This window comes from Maniola jurtina, chromosome 1, assembly GCF_905333055.1.
Source record: "Maniola jurtina chromosome 1, ilManJurt1.1, whole genome shotgun sequence".
Taxonomy (NCBI): domain Eukaryota; kingdom Metazoa; phylum Arthropoda; class Insecta; order Lepidoptera; family Nymphalidae; genus Maniola; species Maniola jurtina.
In genome coordinates, this window is record NC_060029.1 from 6,334,184 (window position 1) to 6,361,027 (window position 26,844).

General features: G+C 36.4%; 1 protein-coding gene and 1 long non-coding RNA gene across 2 annotated transcripts in view; one reads left to right on the forward strand and one right to left on the reverse strand.

Moving 5' to 3' along the window:
* Positions 1-26,844, forward strand: part of LOC123868515 — a 191,624-nt gene that overhangs the window by 83,509 nt on the left and 81,271 nt on the right. Inside the window, exons 3-4 of the mRNA XM_045911069.1 lie at positions 14,315-14,373; positions 17,772-17,832. Coding sequence (XP_045767025.1) covers positions 17,786-17,832 — 47 coding nt within the window. The 5' untranslated portion in view covers positions 14,315-14,373; positions 17,772-17,785. The remainder of the gene's footprint in view (positions 1-14,314; positions 14,374-17,771; positions 17,833-26,844) is intronic.
* Positions 1,759-25,172, reverse strand: LOC123868848. The gene is made up of 3 exons (XR_006796742.1): positions 25,058-25,172; positions 18,443-18,447; positions 1,759-1,769 (listed from the first exon to the last, which is right to left on the reverse strand). It is a non-coding gene; the product is annotated as an uncharacterized LOC123868848 (long non-coding RNA).

Genomic DNA, 26,844 nt, shown 5'->3' on the forward strand with positions numbered 1-26,844 from the left:
AGCCATAACAAGGATAGCAACAACAATCTTTCCTCCATGACTACGTTCAGTCAAGCCGTGTTTTCTCTACGAAAGCCGGAGTATAACTGTACATGACCACGCGGTTACCACATTGCAACGACAGCGACAACGCGCAGCCACATCACATTTTGTCGGTACCACAACGCAACTGCAAAATGCCGCTGCGACACTATTCACACGTAACCACAGCTTGACCACATTTTGTCGCTGCGACGTGGTGTGGTGGTGTGGTACATGTGAATACACACTTACAGTTCAATATAAAAGTATAAACGATTTTTTCTACAATAAAAGCTGAATAAGATCAATCAAGTTAAATAAGATTAAACAATTACCACTCTGTTAGAATAAGAACTCTTATTTTAGCATTTGAAAGCCTTTAAATATTAATTTATTTTACTTACTAACTTCTTCCTTTCTAGGTTAGATTTATCATGAAAGTCAATGCCCTGTCTATGAAGTACATAATTCATACTATTGAAATCAATTTTTAGAGGTCTAAGTGAAATCTATTCGATACTAACCCATTAAAAATCCTTTAGAATCGAATATGTTTTTTTTCGTAAAGTTACACAATCGCTAGTCGTCAATTGGACACCAAAGCCCTTGATGCCAAAGCTCGACAGTAGTTTGATTGTAAGCTTCATAGTCTCGTTAGGCAAGTAAGATACGATCGAAACACGTTTGGTGTTAGGTCACAAGCTATATCTAGGTCACACGGGCACAGTTTACTATCATCCAATCAACGCGCTAGCAATGGACCAATTTGTTATACACAGTAATACACCCGATGCATATTAAACGGAAACACAGAAAGTGGCATTATTCGTGTTTGCATTATTAATAGCTGTTTCAGTTAAAATACAAATACTATACCCATCAAAAATTTAATTTTAAATTGGTAATATTGAACAGTTAATTTAATAATAACTAGTAATTAGTAACATTAAACGAGTCGCAGGGTGCCGCTCAACTCAGGCTGCGCAAAGCCGTACTTAACGTGTGGAAGTTCCCTCAAGAAACCTATGTCCAGCTGTGGACCGTCTATCGGATGACGACAACTTTATCGGATTATAACACTTCAATATGGTCTTTAAAAAAAATCAATAATTATTCTGAAAGGGTATGATAAAATTGAAAAAAAATATTCATTCGAAAATGCATGCCGTACTTAGTGGCTAAACTCTATACCTGTGCTTGAGACTAGTATCAACATAATGATGTCTGAGATTTCTCAAAATGTCACCGTTGTACCATGTGTACAACTGCGATTTCGATCGAGTAGCTCAGATTAGCAAAGTGTGATTTTAAGTTTACAACGGTCCCATAGGAATTATGATACTATTTTAAGACGGAGAGTGAAACGCTTCGTAAAAGTTATTTTTGCACACAAAAGTGTTTAAATCACTCTAAATTATGTCGCACTTCGCAGGCAAACAATACGTGCATTGTTTCTAAAGTACGATTTATTTAGAGGCCGCTCTCACGAAGAAACGGACTTTCGTTTATAACTGATCTGTATCGGTCAACACTCAACTATTGTTGAGAAAATCAAGTCTCTTGCATATTTTCCTTTCAGCGCTATAAGAGTGTCGTTGCTTCATCAACCATTAGGCATTGTTAGTTGGAGTACATAAATGATCATCTCCTGCTGACTATAGTTAAACTGACTGACTGTGAAACAAACAAGAACGCAGACAGAGAGATGGATTGTTGGAAATCAGTACCGTTTTTCAAAACATAGTGCCCTATCGTGATTCATGAGGTTTGATTTAAAAATCGTGAAACGAATTAGAGATTGCGAAAATGTAAAGTTGGTTTTTTTATAAGCATATTTTTAAACTAGCTGATGCCTGCAGCTTCACCCGCGTGGATTGGTCAGATCCCCTGCAGCATCAGGATTGAGGAGTTGGACTCCAAATTTTTTATGAAACAATGTCGCAAAGTTCCTCTATCGATTAAAAAAGAAATGACGCAAATCGGTTCAGAAATCTCGGAGATTTCGGTGTACATAGGTAGAATAACACAACTCCCTTTTTGAAAGTCGGTTAAAAAAGTAGCTTATGTTACTCCCTGGTCAATTCTCTACTTGTCTGTGAAAATCCCGTCAAAATCAGTTCAGCCGTTCCCAAGATTAGCCTTTTCAAACAGACAGACAGACAGACAGACAAAAATTTTAAAAACGTGTGATTCAGTGTTGGTATCGTTCAAATAACCATATGAGCTTAATATGAGGTAGTTATTTCGAAATTACAGACAGACACTCCAATTTTATTTATTAGTATAGATTTATCACATCCATATTACGAATCATAATGTTTGTTCCATATGTTTATATTGAATCAATACTTTTTGTTACCAACACAATAATTGGATCAAGAATGGGCTATTTTTAATTAAAGGGATCATATGCAGCCAGCGTAATGGGATCCGTTCTTGTCAGTGCCACTTCCTCGAGCAACAATTCCATCTTGAGACACTTCATTTATTATTCACAATGAATTACTCGCCCCTCCTCTGATATCTACTCGCAACTCCTTTTGTTCGTCTGACTACCTACTTCGACCTATTTATATGAAATGGAAAATACGAATTAACAAAATTGTATAAACTAGCTATTGTCCGCGACTTCGTCCGAGTGGACTATACAAATTCCAAACCCCTATTTTACCCCCTTATGGGTTGACGTTTTGTTGCTTAGATATTTACCTATGTTATTATTTTTGCCGCGATTCCCATTAGTACCTACCTATAATCCAATCCCATCAATTTAGTTAAATGATCGATCACTTTGGAAAGTAAGATGTTAGATGACTTACCTACAAGTTTATTGAATTAGGCTAATGAACAAATAATGATTATTCTTGCATTCAGAATGAATGAATGAAGATTTATTGTTCTTATTCAAAGTAGCCTGATATTTACTTGATATAATCCGAATTGTCTTACATGTTTTACTCTGCAGCTAGCTGACCTATCTACCCATTCCTTGTTTTCATGCTTATGCTTTGCGTTTAGTTTTTAGGATATTTTGTACTAAATGATGCCCGCGACTTCGTCCAATGGATTTAGGGTTTAAATCCCGTCGAAAACCTTTGATTTTCCGGGATATAAAGTAGTCTATCTCCGTCGCCAGGATGCCAGCTGTCTCTGTGTCAAATAATTGATGATGCTCGTAACTTTGTCCATCTGTATTTAGGTCTTTAATAATCCCATGAAAACTCTTTGATTTTCTGGGACCAAAGTAGTCTATACTTCCTCGGCATACAAACTATCTCTGTACAAATGCCAAGATCGGTTAAGCAGATTTGTCGTGAAAAGCTGACAGACAGACAAATAAACAGATAGACATTGGATAACTTACCGAATTGAAGAAGGGATAGGGATAGGGAATAAAGTTTAAACTATTAACTAGTCGAGCTTATGTCGACTAACCACGTGAGTGTACTGTATAGCCAGGATCATCTATATTGAAGAAGGCAGTTCCATAATGAATACGAATAACAATGTATTCAGTACAGCAGTAACATTTACTGCCGCCCTGTTAACGTCCCTAAACCCGGTTATCCATCACGAGTTGTAATTTATATGGCAATTTGAGCTGAATCCTGTTTTCATTAATTCTAATAAGGTTCCCCTTAAGGCCAGTTTCCTTATAAGCCTCCATATTTACAAATGATTTCACATCCTAGAATGCAGCTATTTATTTCAATATCATCATGATCAACCCATCGGCGACCTACTACTGAGTACAGATCTCCTCTACGAATGAGAAGGTTTAGGTCATAGTCTAGCGGCCCCAGTGCGGATTGGCAAACTTCACATACACATACATTAGGGAGGATTACATACGTACATTAGGGAGAACCCCGAAACCCCGAATAGGAATACTTAGGTATCACTATCTACATCTTAACCACTAGGCTTATAAATATTTTCTATTTTTACCCTCTCATAATAAGGGCTATGTCATAGAACCCTATGAGTGTATCTTCGGATTTCTCATTACTTCCAAACTATGTATATATAAAATTTTGAAAAAGCTTATATTTCGTTACAATTGTTTAAATACAGAATTGTATAACAGTACAACACGGTTATAAGTATATATCCGAAACAAAATTCGATCAAAAACTTTCCCGTTCCTTTTTTGTGATTGTAATGGCGTCTATCCAACGTAGTATGCACTATAAATATCAAAAAACAAAAACATTTCAGTTTACGCAAGGAATTGGCTTAATGTAAAATTCGAACTCCCAGGAACTCGTAATATTGAAGGGGGCGCCTTGCGCTACCCTATGTGCCAACACTCTTTGATACACGCCTTTTGATGTCTGCATCGTACAATGCTACTTTCATATCCGTAGTCCGTACCAAAAATAACTTTCTTTTGAGTATAAAATTGCATTTTTATGCAGCGCTTTTACCGGCAATGAGGATAATTTAGGGCTATGCATTATGTGCGCTCCACGCTTAGTTTACGGTTCTTCGAAGCTTTTCTCTCTATGTTCACATATTTAGTGTAAAAATTAAAATAGGAACTTGGGGAACATAGCAAACTTTATCAACTTATCAGATCATAAATACTCTATCACATTAAAACTAGGTAGCTACTTATTCTAATTCTGAACTCATAGCTATCCTACCTATTTATTTATTTTGGGTAGATCTTACCAAAAACTAAAAACTAAGACATAAACATTGAAAGCACTGCACAAGGCAAGTTGTCTCTGAGATTTTTACCAGAAGTTCTAGAATGTGAGACCAAAAACAGCTTTATGAAGAGCAGAATAGATACTATTAAAATTAAAAAGATCTATCACCTACTTAGGTAAATATTTACCGGACGTTTCGTTCACAAAATATAGTAAAGCCCGCTTGAAAAACAGGGCTAGTTTAATAGCCATTTAAGCTGGATTGTTGTAAATGTTAATACCGGGCCCGTTCATTCTCGACCGTCGAATAGTTTTTGCCGCACATGCACATTGGAACTGTGATCGAGCTATAAAAAGTTTTACTATCTTATTTAACGTGCCGCCTTTCAGATAAAACTGCCTTTATGCTTCAAATGAAGAATGATAGATGATTATCAAGATAAACGTAATACCAAGTGTACACGTTTAAAATATACAACTTCTCGACAGCGTGTTTTTATTTTTGTAATGCCATTATTCAAGATTATAAAGTTTATAGCAACTCGCCCCATTTTGCGTTCTTCTTCGAAATCGCAAAAACTGTGGTTTGATGCTAAAGCGCTCCTAAAAAAGAATGAGGCGTATCAAACACTAGCTAATGCTCTCGACTTCATCCGCGTGGACTACACAAAATTTAAACCCCTATTTTACTCCTTAGGGGTTGAATTTTCAAAAATCCTTTCTTAGCGGAAGTCTACGTCATAACAGCTATGTGCATGCTTAATTTCTGCCCGATCCGTCTAGTAGTTTGAGCTGAGTTCCTAGATCAGTCGATCAGTCAGTTAGTCGGTCAGGTTTTCCTTTAATATGTATATTATTCAGAAGAGAACCGACTGACCATCATATTTGTTCACATTCTCAAAGTCACGCAAAGTCGAGTTAGTTCTCGTAAAATATTTAGCCAAAGCTTTTTCCTCTCAGAAATTACCGTATACAAATTATTTATTAAGATTTATCTTGATAGAAATTAAGGTTGAACTGTGTCACTTTTGAATGATCTAAAAATATTTAAATATAAGTAGATCCGATATAAAGTTATGCGAGTCCGAGCCTCTTTAATAATATTTGATTATTTTCCATAACTTCAAGATAAAATGCTGAAAACTTCGTTTAACGAAGAGGAAATATCCTTTTGATGCAGTCGCTCCCTGTCATCAGATAAAAATTGCCAACTTTGTAAAATTGCATTTCAATTTTTTGCTTTCAGGAAGTTTCATGCAAATACACGGAATGTAATTAAAGGTGGCGGGTCACCAATATTATTATGAGCTACTGAATCTATTAGCTATGCAAATTACGAGGATATTGAGTACCCATTGTTTTGCTCTTTTACAATGAAGCCCAATAAATTGTAAAAGCGATAACAACAGCGTAAACCCACAACTTTATCATCATCATTATCACTGCTGAACATAGGCCTATCCTGAAGAGCGCCACCACACCAATACGGTTCTCAACCTTCTCATCCACTTCATCCAGCCACTTCCCGCCACCCTTTTTACATCGTCGGTCCATCTAGCGGCCATTGCTCCATTGCCACAACAACTTGCTAATGGTTTGGATCAGTGACCTTGGTTCTCATGCAGAGGTTTACATGTCGAATTTTATACTTTAGAGAATCTCGTAACATAGCCTTTAACCAGACCCCATAGATAACCGCAATCCAACCAAAGTGAATCTGCTTCCTTAGCAATTAGCATATAAGTTTACTACAATTATTGCAAGAATTATTGTGATTGACTGAATTTATGGTAGGTACTTATTCTTCTTGCAAGCAGTGAGAGAGTTAATCAGACGTGACTGCGATTGTCAGGCTGTAGCTGTTTAACTACGATACTATGGATTCTATGAGTAACCTGACCTTTAAAAGTTAACCTAGAACATTTTCAAAATAAATGTTGTACCTACAAATAAACCGTTAAAAGTCTTTCGTAAATATTTTTAATATTTTCACTACGTCGACAACTACCAGCCAATCTGATTGTAGTACTGGCGCCGTGATAAGGCTGAGCACGTACTGCTTTTAAATAATTTCTCTTTTTACTATGGCACAGGAGGGCGGGCGGAACTTTGTTTTCAGCAGTTTTTTTATACAGTAATATTTTTTATATATTTGTAAGGCGAAATATATTTAAGAACAATAATATTACAAATAGAAAAGTAGATTACAGCTACATTTAGATTTTAAAGCAATTTTTTTACCCTATGCCAAAAAATCTGCTTGCCAGACGCCTCTTATTACTATTTCACTAATACAATTTGTAAATAAATTGGATTCGTTGCTTTTCTCTCATTCCTTTTCTCTTGGTTCATGATGAACGATTCTTGAAGGGTTATCAACAGATGTCTGAGACAATGTTTGTCGAGAAACAGGAAGTGGCTGTATTATTCGATATTCTCGTTGTGAGAAAATTGAATAACATATTAGTTGTTAGTTGCAAAACTTTATAGCTTCGCTTTTTGATGACAAGATCAATTCAATCAGTTCAATTAATTCAAACAATTCAAGATTTTGCATGTAGGTTCTATGACGATACCACGTCGAAAGGATTTTCAAAAATTCCATCTAAGCAACGCGAAGGCAGGTCAGCTGGTTACATTATTTATTTTCCTCGTAGGAATGAGCCGCAATCAGATTGTGGTGCTGCTGTCGTCGATAAGGATCTCAACTCGAGCCGCTTCGAAATATTTCGCTGAATAATATTTACCTTGCACTGGGGACGAGGTGACAATTAATTAAACTTCGTTCCCGCCTCAATATTTAAGACAGAAATGGTTTGTTTGTTGTTTTCTTCTATTAGGCGGAAAAACTTCTGGAAAATTATGATTGTATCAGATGTTTCAAGAGGACGAAAAATTATCACAAATTTAATTTGAAAAACCGGCCAAGTGCGAGTCAGACTCAACTTGCAGTCTTTTTGAGAGACAAGAGAGACGGACAGACGGACAGACATACAGACAGATAGACAACAAAGTTATCCTATACGGGTTCCGTTTTTACTTTTGAGGTACGGGACCCTAAAAATGACAACGTTTATATTTAGAAGATTCATTTTCTTTTTTTTTCTCTCTCTCGTCTGGCTTTACAAAGATTAGCCAATGTCAAGTTTGTAGTTATTTGTAACAAGTTACTTAAACTATACAAGTATGGAACCCGTCTGTGCCGGCGCTCGCCGACGTACGCACGGCACCCCCTTAGAGCGCTTTCCAGTCAGTTTTAACAAAAAAAAACACTCCAAAAAGACAGAGCACGCCCGCCAGCTAACACCAACACAGACGAAGTCCAGAAGATTCATTAGTGAGCGAGTGACTTACCACGGCTTCGCTAAAGGGAATTCCTAAAAATTCTTTTTTGTTCAGGATCAATATTGTAAAGAAAACCACATAAAAAATCTTAAATTTCTAGTTAATAGTTTAGTCCGTTAGCGCGGCAGTCTGAGCTGTTAATAGGTACGTTGATATGACAGCCCTAGCCAGCATAATATCCATTTATAAAAATATTATTGCTAATAAATAACTCTTATAACTCTATTATTCTGACAAGTTCTACTCATTACGAATGCATAGGTAATATTATAAATGTATAATTTTGTCGGTCTGGAACCAACCGCGATCTAGACAGAGGTAGCTTGCACCCTTGAGACGGGCAACGGCTATTTTATTATCCTGTGAAACAAAGGAATCTTACAGAATAAAAAAAAATCTATGCGAACGATCTGTTCGAATAAATGTTTGATAATAATTACCTTCATCAATATCTAAATCGTAGTTGCTAACGAAACATTCAACAACTTAATGCCTAATTTCAACAACTTCCCACACAAAAAATGTAGAAGCATGGAAAGAAATTTCCAACTCGACAGTTAAAAGCGTTCATTGTAAGCGTTCCCGTTTTTCTTTATTGAAGCAAAGTAGCAGAGGCGACCGCGTGCACTGGCCTGCAGTGAGCCATCTACGAGATCACTGGAGCTCTGCATATTGAACTCTCGAAATGGAAGTGACCTAACTGAACAACCTCAAAATTTTAAATGGAGACAGTTCCATTAGTTTTGGTGATAAATAGTTGACCCGACCCGACTTATCTCGAGTGAATTTTTTTATTATCAGTTAAGGGATTAATTCTCCAACAATTCTGAAACATGTACTTATCTATTCATTCACACCATACGGTTACGAACCGTAAGCCCAAATAACAATTTTCATAGAAACATTCATACAAACTTTCATTTCCTATTTTCGAATTTCCAAGATTCCTTTCTCAATTAGTGCCTGTGTGTCATAAAAGGCACCTATTGTCAAAATGTCAAGTTTCTAACTCCAGCCCCAGCAGTCAGGTTGTGCGTTGATAGATCAATCAGTCAGTCAGGACAAGTTTTTTTTAAATATAGAAATATGTTCTTATCGTCAGAATTACAAACAGTAAAGTTTAGAACCTAAGACTTTTCCGAAACGCAAAAACGTAAATCATAAGGCAGAAAGTTACGGTTTAAATCAAGTTTAATTGACGTCTAGTAGAGAACAAACTATTCTGTATGTAACCTTCTCGTCTTATTTTCTACTTTTGCTTTGTCGCCGACTATATTTAACAAGTAGAGGAACTGGTCAATAGTCAACACACATGGCCGACTTTAATTGCCTCTCCATTGTTGATCGCTAAATGGGGCACAGGGCCACACAGGGCTACAGGACCTAGCATTGTTTTACATCGGTATGGATTAGGCTGCTTGTTCGTTTTGCTCTTTGATAAAGAAATGTGCATACTAGTAACTTTGACTTATATAAATAACGTTAAACAACCTACCTCTAATTTGTAAATGCCATTACACTTTACGTAAATAGGTATGTATACCCAGTCCCAAATTAGGACACTATACAATATCCTTTACCTATTGTACTTTTTACCTGAATTCAGGCTAATTTGAACTTTGAACTAAATAATTTGGTCGTAGACAGGCATTGTACACATTATTGTATTTTACACTAATAATAATTGAACTTGTGCATCAACGGAAGGATCTGGGAATCCACCGCATTACTATCCCAAGAGAAGTCCTGCCATTATAGGATAAATGGCAAGGGGTTACGACCCTCAGTAATGAGGAATACGACTATAGAGAGAGAGATCAACTCTTCAAGTATTTCGGCCATTAGGTTATGACTTATGAGAATGCGCCGATAAGTTGTAAGAATCCCCTCAGTAGGTACAATGATCTCTGTACGTAAGTTGAACAATATGATTAGATGTTGATTCGGGACTCACTCGTTGTTTCCCTCTCTTTTCCTTCCAAGAAACAAAAAATCATTAAGATAGTAACGAAATGACTCGCAATATCATAACAGTGCATTACGTCCACTCGATGGCACAATATGACAATAAGCTTTCGTAGAATAACAGAATAATATTTATTGAACTATTATTTCTGTACGGATGCTTCTGTATAACTTTAATAAAGTAGGTCCGTAGGAAGTGGGTCGCGTACCGGGAATGCTTTGTTCGCACCCGTTTTAATATATTAACTGCATTCCTTACTGAGTTGGACCTCATGGAGTAGCAAACCTAACCTTATATCACAGAAATTCACCCACCTGAGGAAAACAAATGAGCCTGAAGGATTTTAATTTAGAACTAATAAAAATATATAAAAATTTCAATAAACGCATATTTAGCTCTTTCCCCCTAGGTACCTAGCGCCAATTTGAACATTTATCAAACTTGCAAATTAAAGGCAAGACTGGTAACTTGCAGGTTCACTACACACATTGAATGAATGAATGAATATACTTTTATTGTACACCACAAAATTAGTACAGAAAAACACATACAAAGCTTAACAAAATATAGGTACAATTTGGCGGCCTTATCGCTACCTAGCGATCTCTTCCAGGCAACCAAAATGGTCCAAAGGATATAGGTCAGCACATTATATCAGATTAAGACTATTAATATCTATTTGTGCAGGGTGTTGTCGCTCTAGTAATGTGACGAATCTCTGGCATTCCTACTTCCTCACGTGTATCGATTGAACACGTTGAAATGCAGTTACTGCTGACCACCACCGAATATGTTTCGAACATATTGGAAAATTGTTCAAATCTTTCCTCGTGTATTGCTCGTATGATTTTAAACCGACTTTCAAGCATTTGGATAGAATTCAATTTATATCCTAGCATCCGTGTTATGCGGCAAGGTAATCGGATTCGTACAACTGGATGATATTTTGAGATTGGATATACTACATTTGAAATATGGAATTTTTACAGTTCATGTCGTCGTCTCAACCGATTTGGTCTCAAGCTGGATATATTATACGACTCCTGAAAGGTTTTCTATGCTTTGTAGCCGTTTTATTTTGTCCATCCTTCAGTGTGGAGTCCCAATTCCAGCAGCTAGGGACCCTGACGTCGCGTCGATTAGTGCACAGCTTAAGCTGTATGCACATAGATAAATTTAATTTTCAATTTTTTATTTTTCAAATTATTTTATTCAATTAAACTTTTACAAGTGCTTTTGAATCGTCAAAATAATCTACCACTGGTTCGGAATGCTGTTCCTACCGAGAAGAACCAGCAAGAAACTCGGCGGTTGCTCTTTTCAAATGTACAATTTACAATAATATGCCATACTGTATACAAGCAATTGCAGCGCCGTGTATTGCTGGAGCAAGTTGCTGGAATCATGTTCTTCTCTTATTTTTTATTTGATACTTTAACCATATCACTATCTACAGCCTGCTGGGAGACCCACTTAAAAATTAAAATGTAAACCAGTAAAACCTCAGAACAGTGGTTCATACAATATCGTCTGTCGTTTTCCAATGATATATGATTTGCAAAATCAAAATCGCCCGACTCGTTCTGCAGCACTTTGTAGGCCGTAAAGTGTTTTATGGCGGCCACAGGTGTGCAGCGAACCGCAGCGGCTCGTAAACGTTTATGTGGTCCTGTTTTAGACAACTCTTAACTATCTGCGTATTCGGGTCAAACTTTTAACACTCTCGGAATATGTGACACTAATTTCATTTCATTTCAGTACCAACTGTTAGGTGGGATTTGTTGATAGTCTGTGCGAGGTCTAGCTTTCTCCAAGGTCCAAATCTAACTTTCTTCTAGGTTCTACACTCTCTGGTGACGCGTAGAATGGCGAGTAGTCGTTTTGCTTTATTTGTAAATTAATAAAATAAGAAAACAGGCAAATAAAAGTAATTTTTAAGTATATAAAACTGTTTTATCTCTATTACCACTTACCTGGCTATCCCTGATTCCGAAAATGTAGTTATTTTGTAAATTGTTTCAGTTGTGATGGTTATTCTGGTTAGTGGAAAACAAATAAACTTCACAGTTAAAATCCATGGGAATGTAATACAAATATATTACCTCCACTTATTAAAAACTAGCTGATCCACGAGACTTTATCTGCGTAAATTGTTTTCCGGGATAAAATACATCCCATATGGATGTAAGCTTTATCTGTGCCAAATCATCAAGATTAGTTCAGTAGTTGTACTTGGAAATAGTAGCACAGACAGGCAAACAGATACACTTATCAGTTTCGAATTTAGATAGGTATTAGGCTAGTATTAGTATGGATATGGATTAGGTACATAATAAATAATATTTTAAATGTTTTTTGTTAAAATTAATAAATTATTATTTTTCCGAAAAGTACAAAGATGATGACTAGACGTGAACGTGAAGTTAGTAAATCGGAAAATTCAAAATTAACATTCGTGCATGTTGTTGGGATGCGCAAACCGGTCAATCTTGCATTTGGGTCAACGGGACACGACCATCTGTGCCAAGGGACCGCCGGTAAAATGATCCCTTACTGAAAATGAGTTCACCACGTGTGAACGGACGGTAATCTAAGACAATTTTGTGAATTTTATATGAATTGAATGATTCCGACACTTAGTACGATGAATCAAAAATTATTATGCATATAAAAGTAAATAAAAATGTGTTTAGAATGTACAGGTAAAGCCCTTTCATGTGATATCCCACTTGGTATAGTTAAGTTATCTTACTTTGGAAAGAAAATACTAATTATTTGTTCATAAACACGTTTTTTTTGTTATGTAACCACAAATTTGTATTTTTCCTTGTGCTGTAAGACCTGCCTTCCTGACAAATTTCATGATTCTAGAACAACGGGAGGTATCTTATAGGTTTTCTTGACAGACGCGACAGACGGACAGACAGACAGACAACAAAGTGATTCCATATGGGCTTCGTTTTTCCTTTTGAGGTACAGAACCCTAAAAACGATTATGGCATCATCGATATGTTGGAAAAGCACGTCATAGCATGGCCACCGCTTTTTTTATTTCAATTTCCAAATATGGCGCACGGGGCGTTCTATATTTTGTGTGAAATGGATTAAATATTTTAACGGGACATGAACGAGACCTAGTTCGGTCAGCTACAGATACGGGTCGAAGTTCACACTGTCAATCATCTGTGAGCGACGTCTCTGTTGTTTTGATAAACATTTATTGAAACATTTGGTCCGTAGTTGTCATTTTGATAAAATATTAACTCTGACTTATGTTTAAAAATATTTAACAGCATTTTAGGATGCCATACCCGAACCACCCTGAACGGTGCCAAGTGCCAACGGAACCCTATTAGGTACTAAGAATTCGCTGTCCGTCCGTTTGTCTGTCAATGGGTTGTATCTCGTGAACCGTAATAGGTAGACAGCACTGAAATATGTATGTGCGAGTCCGATTTGCACTTGACCGGGTTTTTTTTCATCCTAAGTAGATATGGGTCTACTTATAGTTTAGGAAAAGAATTATGTATAAATACGTATACTTTAGTTAGTTAAACTCACAGATATAAGACACTAACTAACTAACTAACTACTAAACTAAAGGTGTTAGGGGATCCTTAATCCTTATAAGCTCGATGTAGTTCTATGGCTAATCATAAAATACTACATAATACACTATGTTCTAGTGACAAAATAATGTGAGATATATTATTTTCGATTTTCTAGTCTTGTGCATCTATTCCAACAAATTTTATACTTACCGCATAACCAGACACAGGATACTCAATCTAATGTTTCCATGGGAAACAGCAATCAATTAAAAACAAAGTATTATTATGAAAATTTATTATCATGTTTATATGAGAACTGAGAATGTACTCATAACATATCTAAGTATAACACGTTGTTGGGTAGAAATTCCGATCGGTACTAAGACATCAATAATAATAATTGGTCTTAATCCTTCTAATCGACCCAATCAACCAGCGCAGCAGTACATACTGGATTAAATTGTAGGACTAACAGTATATGCCCTAGAACACTAAGTTATAACGATAGGGCTCTTATCAGAATAGAGCGCGTTTGGAACCCTCATAGCTTTAGTTTTGAGTTCATAATAATCTTACATGCATATTCAACAATTGATAATTTAAAAAAAAGTCTATAATGGTTATATATTTTGAATAAATGGCTTTGACTATAACTTTATGCTCCTTAAATACATAATTAAATCATTAGGGACCAAACTTTTTATATTTTTACGTTTAGGCAAATTACAATCTTGACACCTCTACAATTTCTTACCAATTCTTTTTTGTTGTTTCAGATATTTGGAATGATCCAAAATAAAAGCCTTGTCTACCTACAACCGGACCAGTCGTCCAGGTAAAATTCATCTAATTTATAATAGTTAAGCATTAAAAATTAAACCTAAAACCTGAACAACATATTGTATTGCGGAAGTGCAGCATGGCGGCAACGGCACGGCAAAAGGTCGCAAAGCTTGCGTGTGTTCTCGAGAATATTCCTTCTTATTCATTCATCCATTCATCACTGAACGCGTAATGCGGCAACGACGGCGCGCGCTTAGTGGTGCAAAGGCCTTATTAGTAGCTTGCATTATTCTAGAAGCCACGTTAAATACCTTGCCGCGCTTTGTGTGTATTTCAGGCTTTATGTAATAGGTACTAGAAATAAGACTCGCACCTAATAGTAACTAAATTGAGAAATTATGTCTACCGCCGTAAAATTAAACTCCAAGATCGAAAAAAAGATGAAAATCGAAATTGAATTATTTTCATCTAATTAAGTATAATTCGGCCTCCTAGTGACTCATAAAATGAGATTAGAATACAAAACGAGCACGGGTGCTTTATGATTCCAGTCTCTCTTTTGCAATTTCTTTCGCAGTCTCCCCTGTAAGAAAATTTCAATAAATGTCCCGAGAGCCTAAAAAGAAATTCCCAAAAGTTATTTGTTTGATATAAAAGCTGACAGTTTGTATAGGGGTTGTTCTGCTTTGCCTGATTATTGCAAACTAGCCAAGCGCAACCAATGGTGTATTCACATTATTTTAAATTTTAGGTTAGGTTCGGCTTGCCTTAATATCTCATGTTCAAAATTTTATAAAGTATCCAAAACGGATGGAACAGTTTATATAATTGTATTTCGAAATCAGGTGAGTAGTTTGGCAATAATGGAATCCCATAAACTGACAGACACACACCCACACATATACATGCATGGATGGCTCACTTAACAGTCCCGTAGCCGAATAAACATCAACATTTGGTTGCTCAAAAACATTAACTGAGATAAGGGGCTTACAAGGCCAAAGTAAGGCGACGAATAGAGGGGCCCTATTTCCTTATATAAACGAAATCAGCGGATACATAAATCAACAGTTAATACAATTATAGGCGACACATGTTAGCAAGTGCTAGAATAATGGCAAAATTGCGTGTCCCCGCGAATTATAGTAAGCGTTTCACACAATAAACACACACAGTGCTGAGCTTTCGATTCATAAACTTGTATTTATTACAATTAAAACTTTGCCATACAATTAAATTATTAAGTCAAAACCTTACCTTATCGTCTACATAATTCATGACCCATTAAATTACCGTGTAACTACTTGGTAGATAATGACCGCGACTTCGTCTATGTGGAAAGGTACAAAGGCTTTCAAAAATTCCGTGGGGACTCTTTAATTTCCCAGGATATATAATGAATCTTACTCTCCAGATCTTTTACTATACCTATCCATGCGAAAAATCACGTCGTTCCGTGGCTCCGTTGAAGTGTTAACAAACACGTTTAATAATAATTTCTATTTATGGAAGGCTAGAGACTAAGTAATTCTCAAAGCATAATTAATATACCTATCTAGGTATTCTTAGATGATTAACAGAGGTCAGACTGTTTATACATTACTAAAACGAGGTTGACAATACATAACTGTGCGAATATAAGTCATGTAGCTATAAGCGGTGGATTATTTAATAGTAAGTTTGTAAAAAAAACTTTACTAAGTTCTTTGTAAGTAGAGTCTACTACTTCTTTGACTAGGAAAAGCTGTGATATAGGTACCTAATTATATTTTTTTGTTATAAATGGTAAAAACTAGTAAGATATTATAATTAATCGTTTGTCATATGCGAAAATGTCTTTCAAAGAACATCTCAATTCTTCAAAGTTTCGCTGCGTTGGATAATGTTAAAATTCAGCTGAAACAAACAGTGGCGAGGTCGCCTCATTAATTGTCTGCCATCGTCCAATGTATAGTGCATACCTTTAAATACTTGAGTTAGACCATGGAGCAGCAGACCTTATAATCAGGGGCAAAAAACGCGCTCTAATCTAATTGGATCGTTAATTCAAAGATGCAAGAACTAATAGGTAAACCTTTTTTATATAATCATGTTATAGATATTATCTACTCTTTTCTCTTTTTTTGTTTTTAAAAATCCAGAGGGAGCTCTAATATTACGGAATAAAAAATAGCGTGTGTCGTTCCCTGGCATGTAAGCCATCTCTAAAAGCTAGCAGACAGATACACTTTCGCATTTACAATTAGTGTGATAGTATGAATTATTGATAGAGAGAGTAAAAGCAGGTCCAACGCCAGTTTACTGTAAAATATAAGAAAAGCACGAGCGATAAACTCGCAGTCCAGTCATGTTGTGCTTATTTTGAGGAGGAATACCATTTTGAGGAACATTGTTGTTCTAATAATATGATAATGATAACTCTCGTATTTAGTCTAAGATGTCGCTTGAATGCACAGTTTCGACACTGAAATATTCTCCCGAGGCCATCCATCAAGCTCTACGGAATTGATTGCTGATTAAACTGCTAAATTGCAGCTTTTATCCAGAAGAGGAATGGTTCAAAGTGGATAGATGAGCTACCATTGTAGACGTAACTTAATTTACCTCTCAGAAATTGTATCGGAATTTCATACAACAGTAGTTTCATAGTAAAGCTATTCGATCAGTTTTAAATGAATTTTGTTCAAACAATTCAATCTGTTTAGGTATCTCAGTTTACTGTACGTTTTCTCCTTAAAACTCTCAAAGGTGTGTGAAATCTGCAAATCTGCACTTGGCCACAGCGTGGTGGGTTATAACCTAAAGCTCGCTATCCACCTAAGTGGAGAGGAAATGTGTTCAATTGACCAATCAGGTTCATAATAGATGACACGAAAAAATTATCACGTCATCTTGTAAAAATCTGATTGGTCGACTGAACACATTTCTCGCCTCCGCTTAGGTGGATACCGGGCCTAAACCGTTCACACGACGCGACCCGAGCTCAATAGTCGGCTATGGGTTAAAAGATGATGATGACTGAAAGCCCATTTTATAACTATAATAAATGTTATATTGAGATTGTAGATATGTAATGAGAAATATTAGGAGAAGGAGTTTTTATATAAAATATCATAGATTATTTACATCGGTAGATACTCGTACATCTTTTGTCTTGAAATTGCTTACGGGTTTCGAATAACTCCATATTATTACACCGGAACAGTATCAATAATTTGTTATTTACATTTCATAAACTAACAGCGTGAATGGAAAAACAATGGAATGAAATAATTGTCTGAGAGAAAACGCGAAACGGAAAAAATGTATTCGAAAGCGCGCTCAATTTGATACGCCTGTATCGTCCGTCCAATATAAGATAAAGGCTGTCTTAGCAGTATTTAGTGCAGGAAAAGATGTGGAAAAAGGTCATGTCGACGTTAATGGATGGTTTGTTTTTTTTTTTTTCAGGGCGTGGGCGTGAGATGGCACGCGCGGGCATGCTGCACAGGGGAGGAAAAAATGGAGCTGAGTAAGTACCCTCTCTTTGACGTTAATTACGTTAAAGTATTATTATCTTTTTATATGCAGACACACTTTCTGATATATTGAATTGAAACTGAAGTTTCACCCAATTCTCGCATGATGATGAAGCATATTATATTTAAATAAAAATATATGGTAAATTCAGCATAGCTATAAATAAATTATTCTGTTTAACTACAGATTTAGGCCATCTAACTTACTGCTCTATGAATGCATCAATCCGTAGGTACTTAACTATAAACGCGAAAATGTGTCTGTCTATCTGCCAGCTGTTCATAGCCTATCCATCAAACCGTTTTTGACGAAAGGTACAGAGAAAGCTTGCATTCCGGGAAATCCGGAATGCAAGCCGTTCCGGAAAATCAAACAGTTCCCATGGGATTTAAAAAGCTCAAATCCACATAAACGAAGTTGCGGGCATCATTTACTTGGAACAGATACACTCGTAGCTTGCCTGGAGACGGACATAGGCTACTGTTTGACCCGGGAAATCGAAGATTTCCCTTGGGGTTTTTAAAAACCTAAACCCACGCGGATGAAACCCGGGCATAATCTAGTTTACCATAAATAGTTTATATTTTTTGCAATATACACACAAGATCTAAGTAAATATTGGTTAGGTTAGGTCATATTATGTCTGCACAAAACTTTTCTCTTAACTTTTGTCTAATAGGTGTACATTAATGTTTCAAAGTTCGAAGGTATAAATACGTACGTCGTACATGTGTGGTGCATTATAAGTAAGAACATTTACATCGTCGCAATTTCCAAAGGGACTAAATTTCGCTTACATCGTCGACGAGACGTGGCAGGGACAAAACTGCCCTTATCATAAAGTACTTCAGGGTTAAAGGCTGATTTACATTTCCATTAGTTAAGTAGCGAGTTTGGTTTAAAAGTGACGCGTTTAGTTCGGTTGCGAGTTGTACTACAGAATACGAGTACTTAACGCAATTTAAACGCTATGTTCCACAGTATAGACGGGTATATACTATAGATATTTCCACAGTAGTAGACAAGTGAAATTCCCCACGCGTGTGGAAAATTTAGTTATAGAGGTGAGGGAGCACTAGGGCGGAAAGCACTTGCTTTCAAATCAGCAAAAAATAGGACGTAGGTTTTCACTTTTTCTGAGTATTTAATTTTGGACTTTGCGCACTCCAGTTGCGCAAGTTAACTCGCTATGTAAATCAGCCTTAACAGGGCTCTCTCCGTCACTCGTTTCATACAATCGTAGTTCCAATTTCATTTGAATATTAAGCAACCAAAGTCCATGAAATTTTGCGAACATATTCTAGAAACTAATATCTGTGTCTGTGGTGTTTTAGTTTTTTCTAAAAACATGTAGTTTTAAAATTACAGGGGCTCAAAGATTTGTATGAATTTTTTTAAGACCGCGTAACTTTGAAACCGAATATTTTACAGAAATCTGGAAAACCACAGACATAGATAATATTAGTTTCTAGAATATATCTGCAAAATTTCATGGACTTTGGTTGCTTAAGATTCAAAAGAAATTGGAACTACGATTGTATGAAATGAGTGACGGAGAGAGCCCTCTTAAGGGCGGCAATGGAGGGCGGAGGGGTTCGTATCGAAGAGCGGCAGGTGCAAGCCTGATAAAGCTATTACTTATTTTAATATTTTTAATGCCTACCGGGAGCAGATGGTGTTTTCCCATCGTCAAATGAAATGATATTCTTTTTATCCCCTAAACAGATTATGAAATTTCTATAAACATGACGTACAAAAGAACCAAAAAGAAACGCTTTTTATTCACAAAATAAGCTCAAGTACAGAAGTGAAGGAAAAAAATCAAAATACATAAATGTTAATCCGAATGTTTGATTGTTTGTGTGTGTTGTGAAGAAAGTGAATAAAATTGGAATTGAAAGGCCATAATGTTACAATTCCACTAATTTGGACATTATTTATGTTATTTTTAATATGATGCACTTCATGAACTGTCTTCCTTAGAAATAATGTATGCGAAACGTAGAACTTTGACTTTGAAAATAAAATGGAAATACCATTTTCTTTGACATTGAAAATATCGTGAATAAACGGTAAACCGTATCGTGTAGTATAAACATAAAGAAGGTAGTTCTATGAAGTTACCTTGTCAACGTATGCCTAATTTAGCATGTTGCGAAAAGCAAATGTTCGGGAAAAACTTTCTCTGCCCCATCAATATTGCCCGAAGCAGTATCTGTGGCGTACACGGTACAACTAAAGCAGCAGGCTATTCGTCTTGTCGTTCTACTGTAAACTTTGCAGACATGTCCCAAGCGATTCTCTTGCTGTGTAGATTTGGGTAGGTACCTACCAAATATTCGTTAGATATCTTAATCTTATTACGACTAAATAACAGAAATTAATTATGATCAACCCGCGCACACGAGTCCTTTTGTGCTAGGTGTAATTTATGCGTTTAGGTATTTGTATTGGATCACCAGTAGTGCGTTTAATCACTCTTATTTTCACTGAGTTCAAGGACTTCATTATTAACATTAATATCTTATTTACATCATAGGTAGATAGAATAACTTTTTTGAAGGAAAATTGTAGAAAAGTGGTGTCTGTATAATGGAAATATATATAAAAAAAAGTAGCAGGGGTTGTTATTATATCGATGCCGAACCCGAAATTGTAATTAATTTTTTTTTGTCTGTTGGTCTGTTTGTCTGTGTGTTTGTGCACGCTAATATCAGAAACAGCTTATTCGATTTAGATACGGTTTTCACTAATATATTGTAGTAAGCTTCACTTAACATTTAGTGTTTATTTCATGTCAATCGGTTCATAAATAAAAAAGTTATGTCAATTTAAAGAATCACGGCGAACATTTTTAAGGTACTGAGTACGTACTACACGCCTCGCGCCTGAGCGTCCGTGGCTACTGGCTATACATAAAAAGCGCGCTGAGAGCTATTCCACGCGAACGAAGTCGCGGGCACAGCTAGTAAATACATAAATTTTCTTTAATACAATGGGAACTCTATAGTATAAGAAAGAAATAATCTAATATTAATATTCCAGTAATAAAATAGATTCCAGTGTAGCTGCGTAATATACCAAAGCTTGTATCATAGATAATACTTACACATATACCAGAGCATGGCTTGTATAAACACCTACTTGAAATCTTCGATATGACTGCGATAAAGTTCATCGCAAAGCGAAGGTATCTGCAATATCTACGAGCAACATAACCGCAATAATAAAAAGTTTTCTCTGACTTAATAAAGTTTTATTAAAACTCATAAGGTATGTTTTATTATAAAAGATACCTTAAGAGTTAGTAATTTTTGAAATTATTACTTCAAATACATACTTACTACGTTCTTTTTCGAATAGTTTCGTCGTAGTTTTTATTTTGTGGTTATACTACATTTGTTATTTTAGATTACTTTTTCTTTAGAAGTATTATTGAGAAGCCAATCTATAGTACACGACAGGTAAAGATGGCAATCGGGGTATGAGCTCTCGCACACCCGCACGTCACCCGCGCTATCCCTCACGGCTCACCGAGTCAGCGCGGGGGCTGTGCGGGTATGGGGGTCGTCCCTACCCCAATTGCCATCTCGACCTGTCGCGTACTATAGGCTTCTCGTTGGGTAGATACACCGCTGTAAGCAGTACGCATCCCAGTGTCACGTCACTCTCCATGCATGCTCTGCATAGAGGGAGGGCTGTCGATGATACCTAAAATAGAGAGGTGTTTGTTTAACGAAAAGTATCATGTTATACTCCTGTTTTCATCTAATAGTCATCCAGAGCTCATTTTACCTGACGCAACAAGGCTCACGCTTCTTTACCTGTGTACAAGAACTCTTTAACCTGGTTCCTCCTTCACCTTTCCACCATCGTACTGCCAGGCATCGTCAAGGTCTGCATCCATACGTAGTCGAAATTCCTCGAACGCGTACAAAGCGATTTGCTTCCTCTTTTCTAATGTGGAACGCCCTTCCGGCATCAGTTTTCCCTTCCACCTATATAATATGGGTACCTTCAAGTCAAGAGTGAAGCAACTTCTAGGCAAACGCGCTCCATCTTAGGCTGCATCATCACTTGCTAGCGAGTCTGATTGCAGCCAAGTGCTAGTCTATATAATTAAAAAAAAAACCTTTGCTCCTTGATATCTATTTCACAAAAGTACCAATAAAAATCAGAAACGCAAACAACATTCCAGTTAGTTTGATCATAACTTTTCCCCAACACCTGTGTATATTTATTGTCCGTCTGCTACGCGAAAACAACGTCACTTCCGGAATTCCTCCCCACTCGCACATTCTCCTAACTCCACAATACGATGTTTCATCTAATATTAAAGGCTATCTCAAAGTTGGGCCGCGCTTGGTTAAGTCACTTATTTCTGGTTCGATGCAACTTTATCAATGTCGGGAGTGCTCATACTGTTAATCACAGAGTTGCCATCTAACTAGAGGCAGAAGTTCTCGACTTGACCTATCTACATTCTAAACTAATATTATAAAGAGATAGTTTGCAATTTTGGATGTAGCAGATAATATCTGAAACTTGTCATTTGAATCATTACCCCCGATTACTATGAGTTATAAATTATTAAATTATTTACGTAGAGCGGATGAAGTTGCGGGCAAAAGTTAATATGTATTTTATACTTACAAGAAAACCAATCCAATCGTCGTTTTGTCATTCAATAAATTGTTGCTTGGGGGGGTCGCTTTTGACATCTGATGCATGGAAGTCAGTATCTCTATGGGTATTATAACTCTATGTCGTTAATGTCCAGTGCCTCCCTCTAACCTCGCTGCGATTTCTCACCTCTTCTACAACCCCCTATAGCAAGTTTAAATTGTCAGCTGGAACTTTGCTTGCCACTTAAACGAGCTTTATTTGTTCACTGCAAATTTAACTTTCATTTCTATAATTCTGCTTTCTTTTATCTAGTTACTGGCTTTCCATAAAAAATTGGCAGTCAATCAGATAGAAGTGAAAACTTAAAAGTATGCAATAACACTGTTTGTTTTTTTTTTTTTCAAATAATTGTAGTATCGAAAATTAAAATTTCGTATTATTAATATTAGCATGTCGATGACGCGACCTTGCAGTTTTTACCCATACCAAAATCGCCCAACTCGCCTAAAGAAGTATCACTTTCACAAAAATGTTTGTGTAAAAATATAAGCTCATACACATATTGTTTTGTATGTCGTCAAGGGACTGCAAAATTTTAATACCAAATGAAGACTGCGGAACCGGGAATGGCTGATATTTTGGCAACACGCGACGTTCTGCCAATGCGGGTGTCTTGTATGTAAAAACTAACAATATATCGTTTACTTATACAACGTATAATGTTGGAACTTGGAATGGTCCGAGGGGAATATATTTGATTTTATCTACGTTGGCAATTCGTCACGAGCACAGGTGTGTAGCTTTACGCAAAATATCTATGGGTATAATCTATTCTCATTATGCGCACTAATATCTACATATTAAGAAAAAGGAATATCTCCTATAACTATAAAAACGTTACTTTTGTGCATTCTAATTTTGTTTTTTATAAGTTAAATCTGACCCTGCAACTTTTAGAATCTTTGATGAATAAGTATGCTTAATCGTTGCGATTCTTCAGTTCATGCTCTCTTTGATAAAGGAAAATATTCTAAGAAAGCCCTCATATCTCGGAAGTTAACCTTCGTTAATAATTGTGAAAATACCTACGCTTCTTCTAGTAATTGTGACTCTTGAGCCCAGTGGATCCATGTGAACGTTATCAAACGTACTTAAAATATATATTTAGGTATGTAAGTATCATAGGTATATACCTAGGTAATAGGTAGGTAGATAGGTTATATCTATCTATTATCCTATCTTCAAACAAATTAGGCGGTTTTGCGTGGTGGTGGTGCGTCTTGCTTCCTTGGTGGCTTGCTTTTCCTGCATGTTAATCAGTGGGGGGGCTGGTAGTGCATATCGCATGCTGCACATTGTATCATATAGATTTGTCTGTTCTGTCGGAGTTAAACTTATTGTTTCTAGTAGGTACATCATGGACTTCCTCAAAGTAGCGCTTGCTTTTATCCATCCTTAAGGATAAGTATTAAAGGTCAGATAGGCTTGTTTAGATGTGGATCAGTGTCCCGTGAAAGGTTCCGCGGGCATACCGCCTTAGCCAATTACCGGTACCGGTCAAAGGTAGACGCTTTAATAAAAATCCTTAAGCTTGACCTCTTGAGACTGACCCAAAATCACTCGAATACAAAAACTACGTAAGATATAAATTCAGATTTTGTGTGCCTATAATATACCTCTTACTATAATATGTACTTCCATGCGACGTTCCTTTCTTGTTGTTGTTGACCCCAAATGGATTAGTTATTTCAGTTAAATTTAATACAAGTGTTTAAGCACCAAGCACTCCTCGGTAAATAAATTAAGGAATCATATATAGTTTAGAGGAATTTATTTTGGAGGGAATAAAATAAATTAATTTGGGTTCCAGAAAATACCTATGAATACTTACGCTTTCATCTTACTCCATTAAAAATTAGAATTACAAGATGGGTGGGATTACCTATTATCTACCAATCTGCGCATTAGCCAGCGTGGCTGATTAAGACTTAAACCCTTCCCATTCTTAGAGGAGACCGGTGCTCAGTACTGGCCCGGCATGCAATAATGTGATGATAGTTAACCTTCCTTTTACCGTGTTCTAAAAGATGATTTAAATCCACAAGTTATAACTTGTAAGTGAATACACAGACAAACACGGAATACGACTTTGTTTTATATTACTCGCATAAAAATATTTTTAATAGAATAAGTAGGAGTGAATAAAAAGGAAAAAAGAAATCTCAATGAAAGGTTTAATTTAAAAGCTTTTGAGAAAGCTTTAACAGAATAAATATCTCATCTTCCGCGCAAAACGGGGGTAGAATTTATCTCAAGCCAGTCTGATGCACTAAGCGGCATGGCAGTATAATTATACACAGTATTTGCCCCCCATTAACATCTGCCGCCGCCAGTTCAGTTACAGCTTAGAGCGCGGTCATACTAGAGACTTGTTTCACATCAAAAAGTTATAATCCCATTGTCATCTACACTAATACGCGATAGATATACGATTGCCGACCTGTTTTTAAAGCAACTTTATTTTCGCTATTTTGACGGTGTAGCAACTAGAATCCACGGAACTAAAATAATGTTAGTGATGAGATCTATACGATGACCATTTGCTACAATGTCAATTTGAATACCCGGTACGCTTGGTGTGGCGCTTCAAATCGACACAAAAAATAACTGTCATTTTGTTAGGCACATCTCTTCCAACGTACTTGTATATGTGTCAACTGTCATGTCTGAAGTATGATTTTAGTCCGTGAACCGTTCTTTTGGCATGCCAGTTGACATATACTTGTAGAGCAAATATGGCGAGTGGGTTCTTAAAATTTATGCATTATAAGTGCTTTTTGTCAAAATATTAATATTTCCTACCGAGAATTCACCAAAAGGTTGAAAGTTATCAACTTATTCTATTTTATCGGTTTTATTTTATAGGCGCCCGCCTATAGCCACAGCTAGGCACAGCTTTTTTAAATTTTAGTCTATCGTATAAACTATAAACCAATACAGCGGCAAAAATCGCAACACTATTTTCTGTAGTGTCGCTGTGTGTGAATCTCGTATGTACAGGAAATCAACAAGACAAAATATCTTGCATTATTTTGCCCTAGTCTGATAGAGCTCGTGCTAGAAAGCTGAATCTGCGAACGCTTTTGCGTAATTTCGCGGTGCACACTATGCAGTATGCACTGTATGTAAAACTCAAAAGCATTTGCTTAGCGATTACGAAATTTAGAAAAATTAAGTTTGCCCTTATATGATACCTAACGTGTGTTCTTTTAAGTTCAATTTATATTCTTCAACTAGCTGATGCCCGCGACTTAGACTGCATGGATTAACTCCGATTATTATTATTATTAGGTCTATATTTTTCTAACGCGGATTTTAGTTGCGCGTACCTACCTCCTAACTGTTCCTTCAGTCGGTGTTTTTATCGTTTTCAGTGTCCTTATAATACCATATCACGTACGTTCAACTGCCTTCAGGCTTCAGCCACTTCAGCGTAGGAAAAATCCCGGCCTACCTGATACGTACCTATACTCTACAAATTTGAAATAGCTGTAAATAATATTTTTTCTTATTTTAACTTTATGCAAGCGGTAATCACTTGACATCACCCGCCTGCTTTATTGCTCGCTATTTTTTATTATTGTTTATTTAAAAAAAACAGTTGCTAGCCGAAGCTATGGATACCAGGAGATATTATGAACTAGAGGATGCCCGCGACTTCGTCCGCGTGGATTTAGGTTTTTAAGATCCCGTGGGAACTGTTTGATTTTCCGGGATAAAAAGCCTGGGGACGGGATTGTCCGTCCCCAGGATATAAGCTAACCCTGTACTAAATTTCGTCAGAATCAGTTAAACTGTTGGGCCGTGAAAAGGTAGCAGACAGACAGACAGACAGACACACTTTTGGATTTATAATATTAATATGGATATGGATAAATAACAAGCTTGAAGGTATTTGTTCACTAAAGAAACTACAATCTTACGTTGGGACCAAATTGTCTCAATACATTGTTCGCAATTTCGCGATAAAAGTAAATAATGCGCGCATTGGGTCCGTTCCAGCAATTTGCTTAGGATTCCATATTGTGCCGCCCTGACCAACACTAGGTAATATACGTAAATGGGATTACATTTTATATGGGGTGACATTAGATAAAAATGAAAAAGTTTCTAAAGAAATTCACTAACTTCAAACTTTATGAACAAGTTTTGGTTCAATAAGTATAAATTGAAAAACTTAATAAAGACCACAGAATATAAAAGTAATCACTACCCATTATTATAAATGCGAGAATGTGTTTCAATGTTGGTTTGTCCTTCAATCACGCTGCAACGGAGCAACAGATTGACGTGGTTTTTATTTTTTTGCATAGTAATT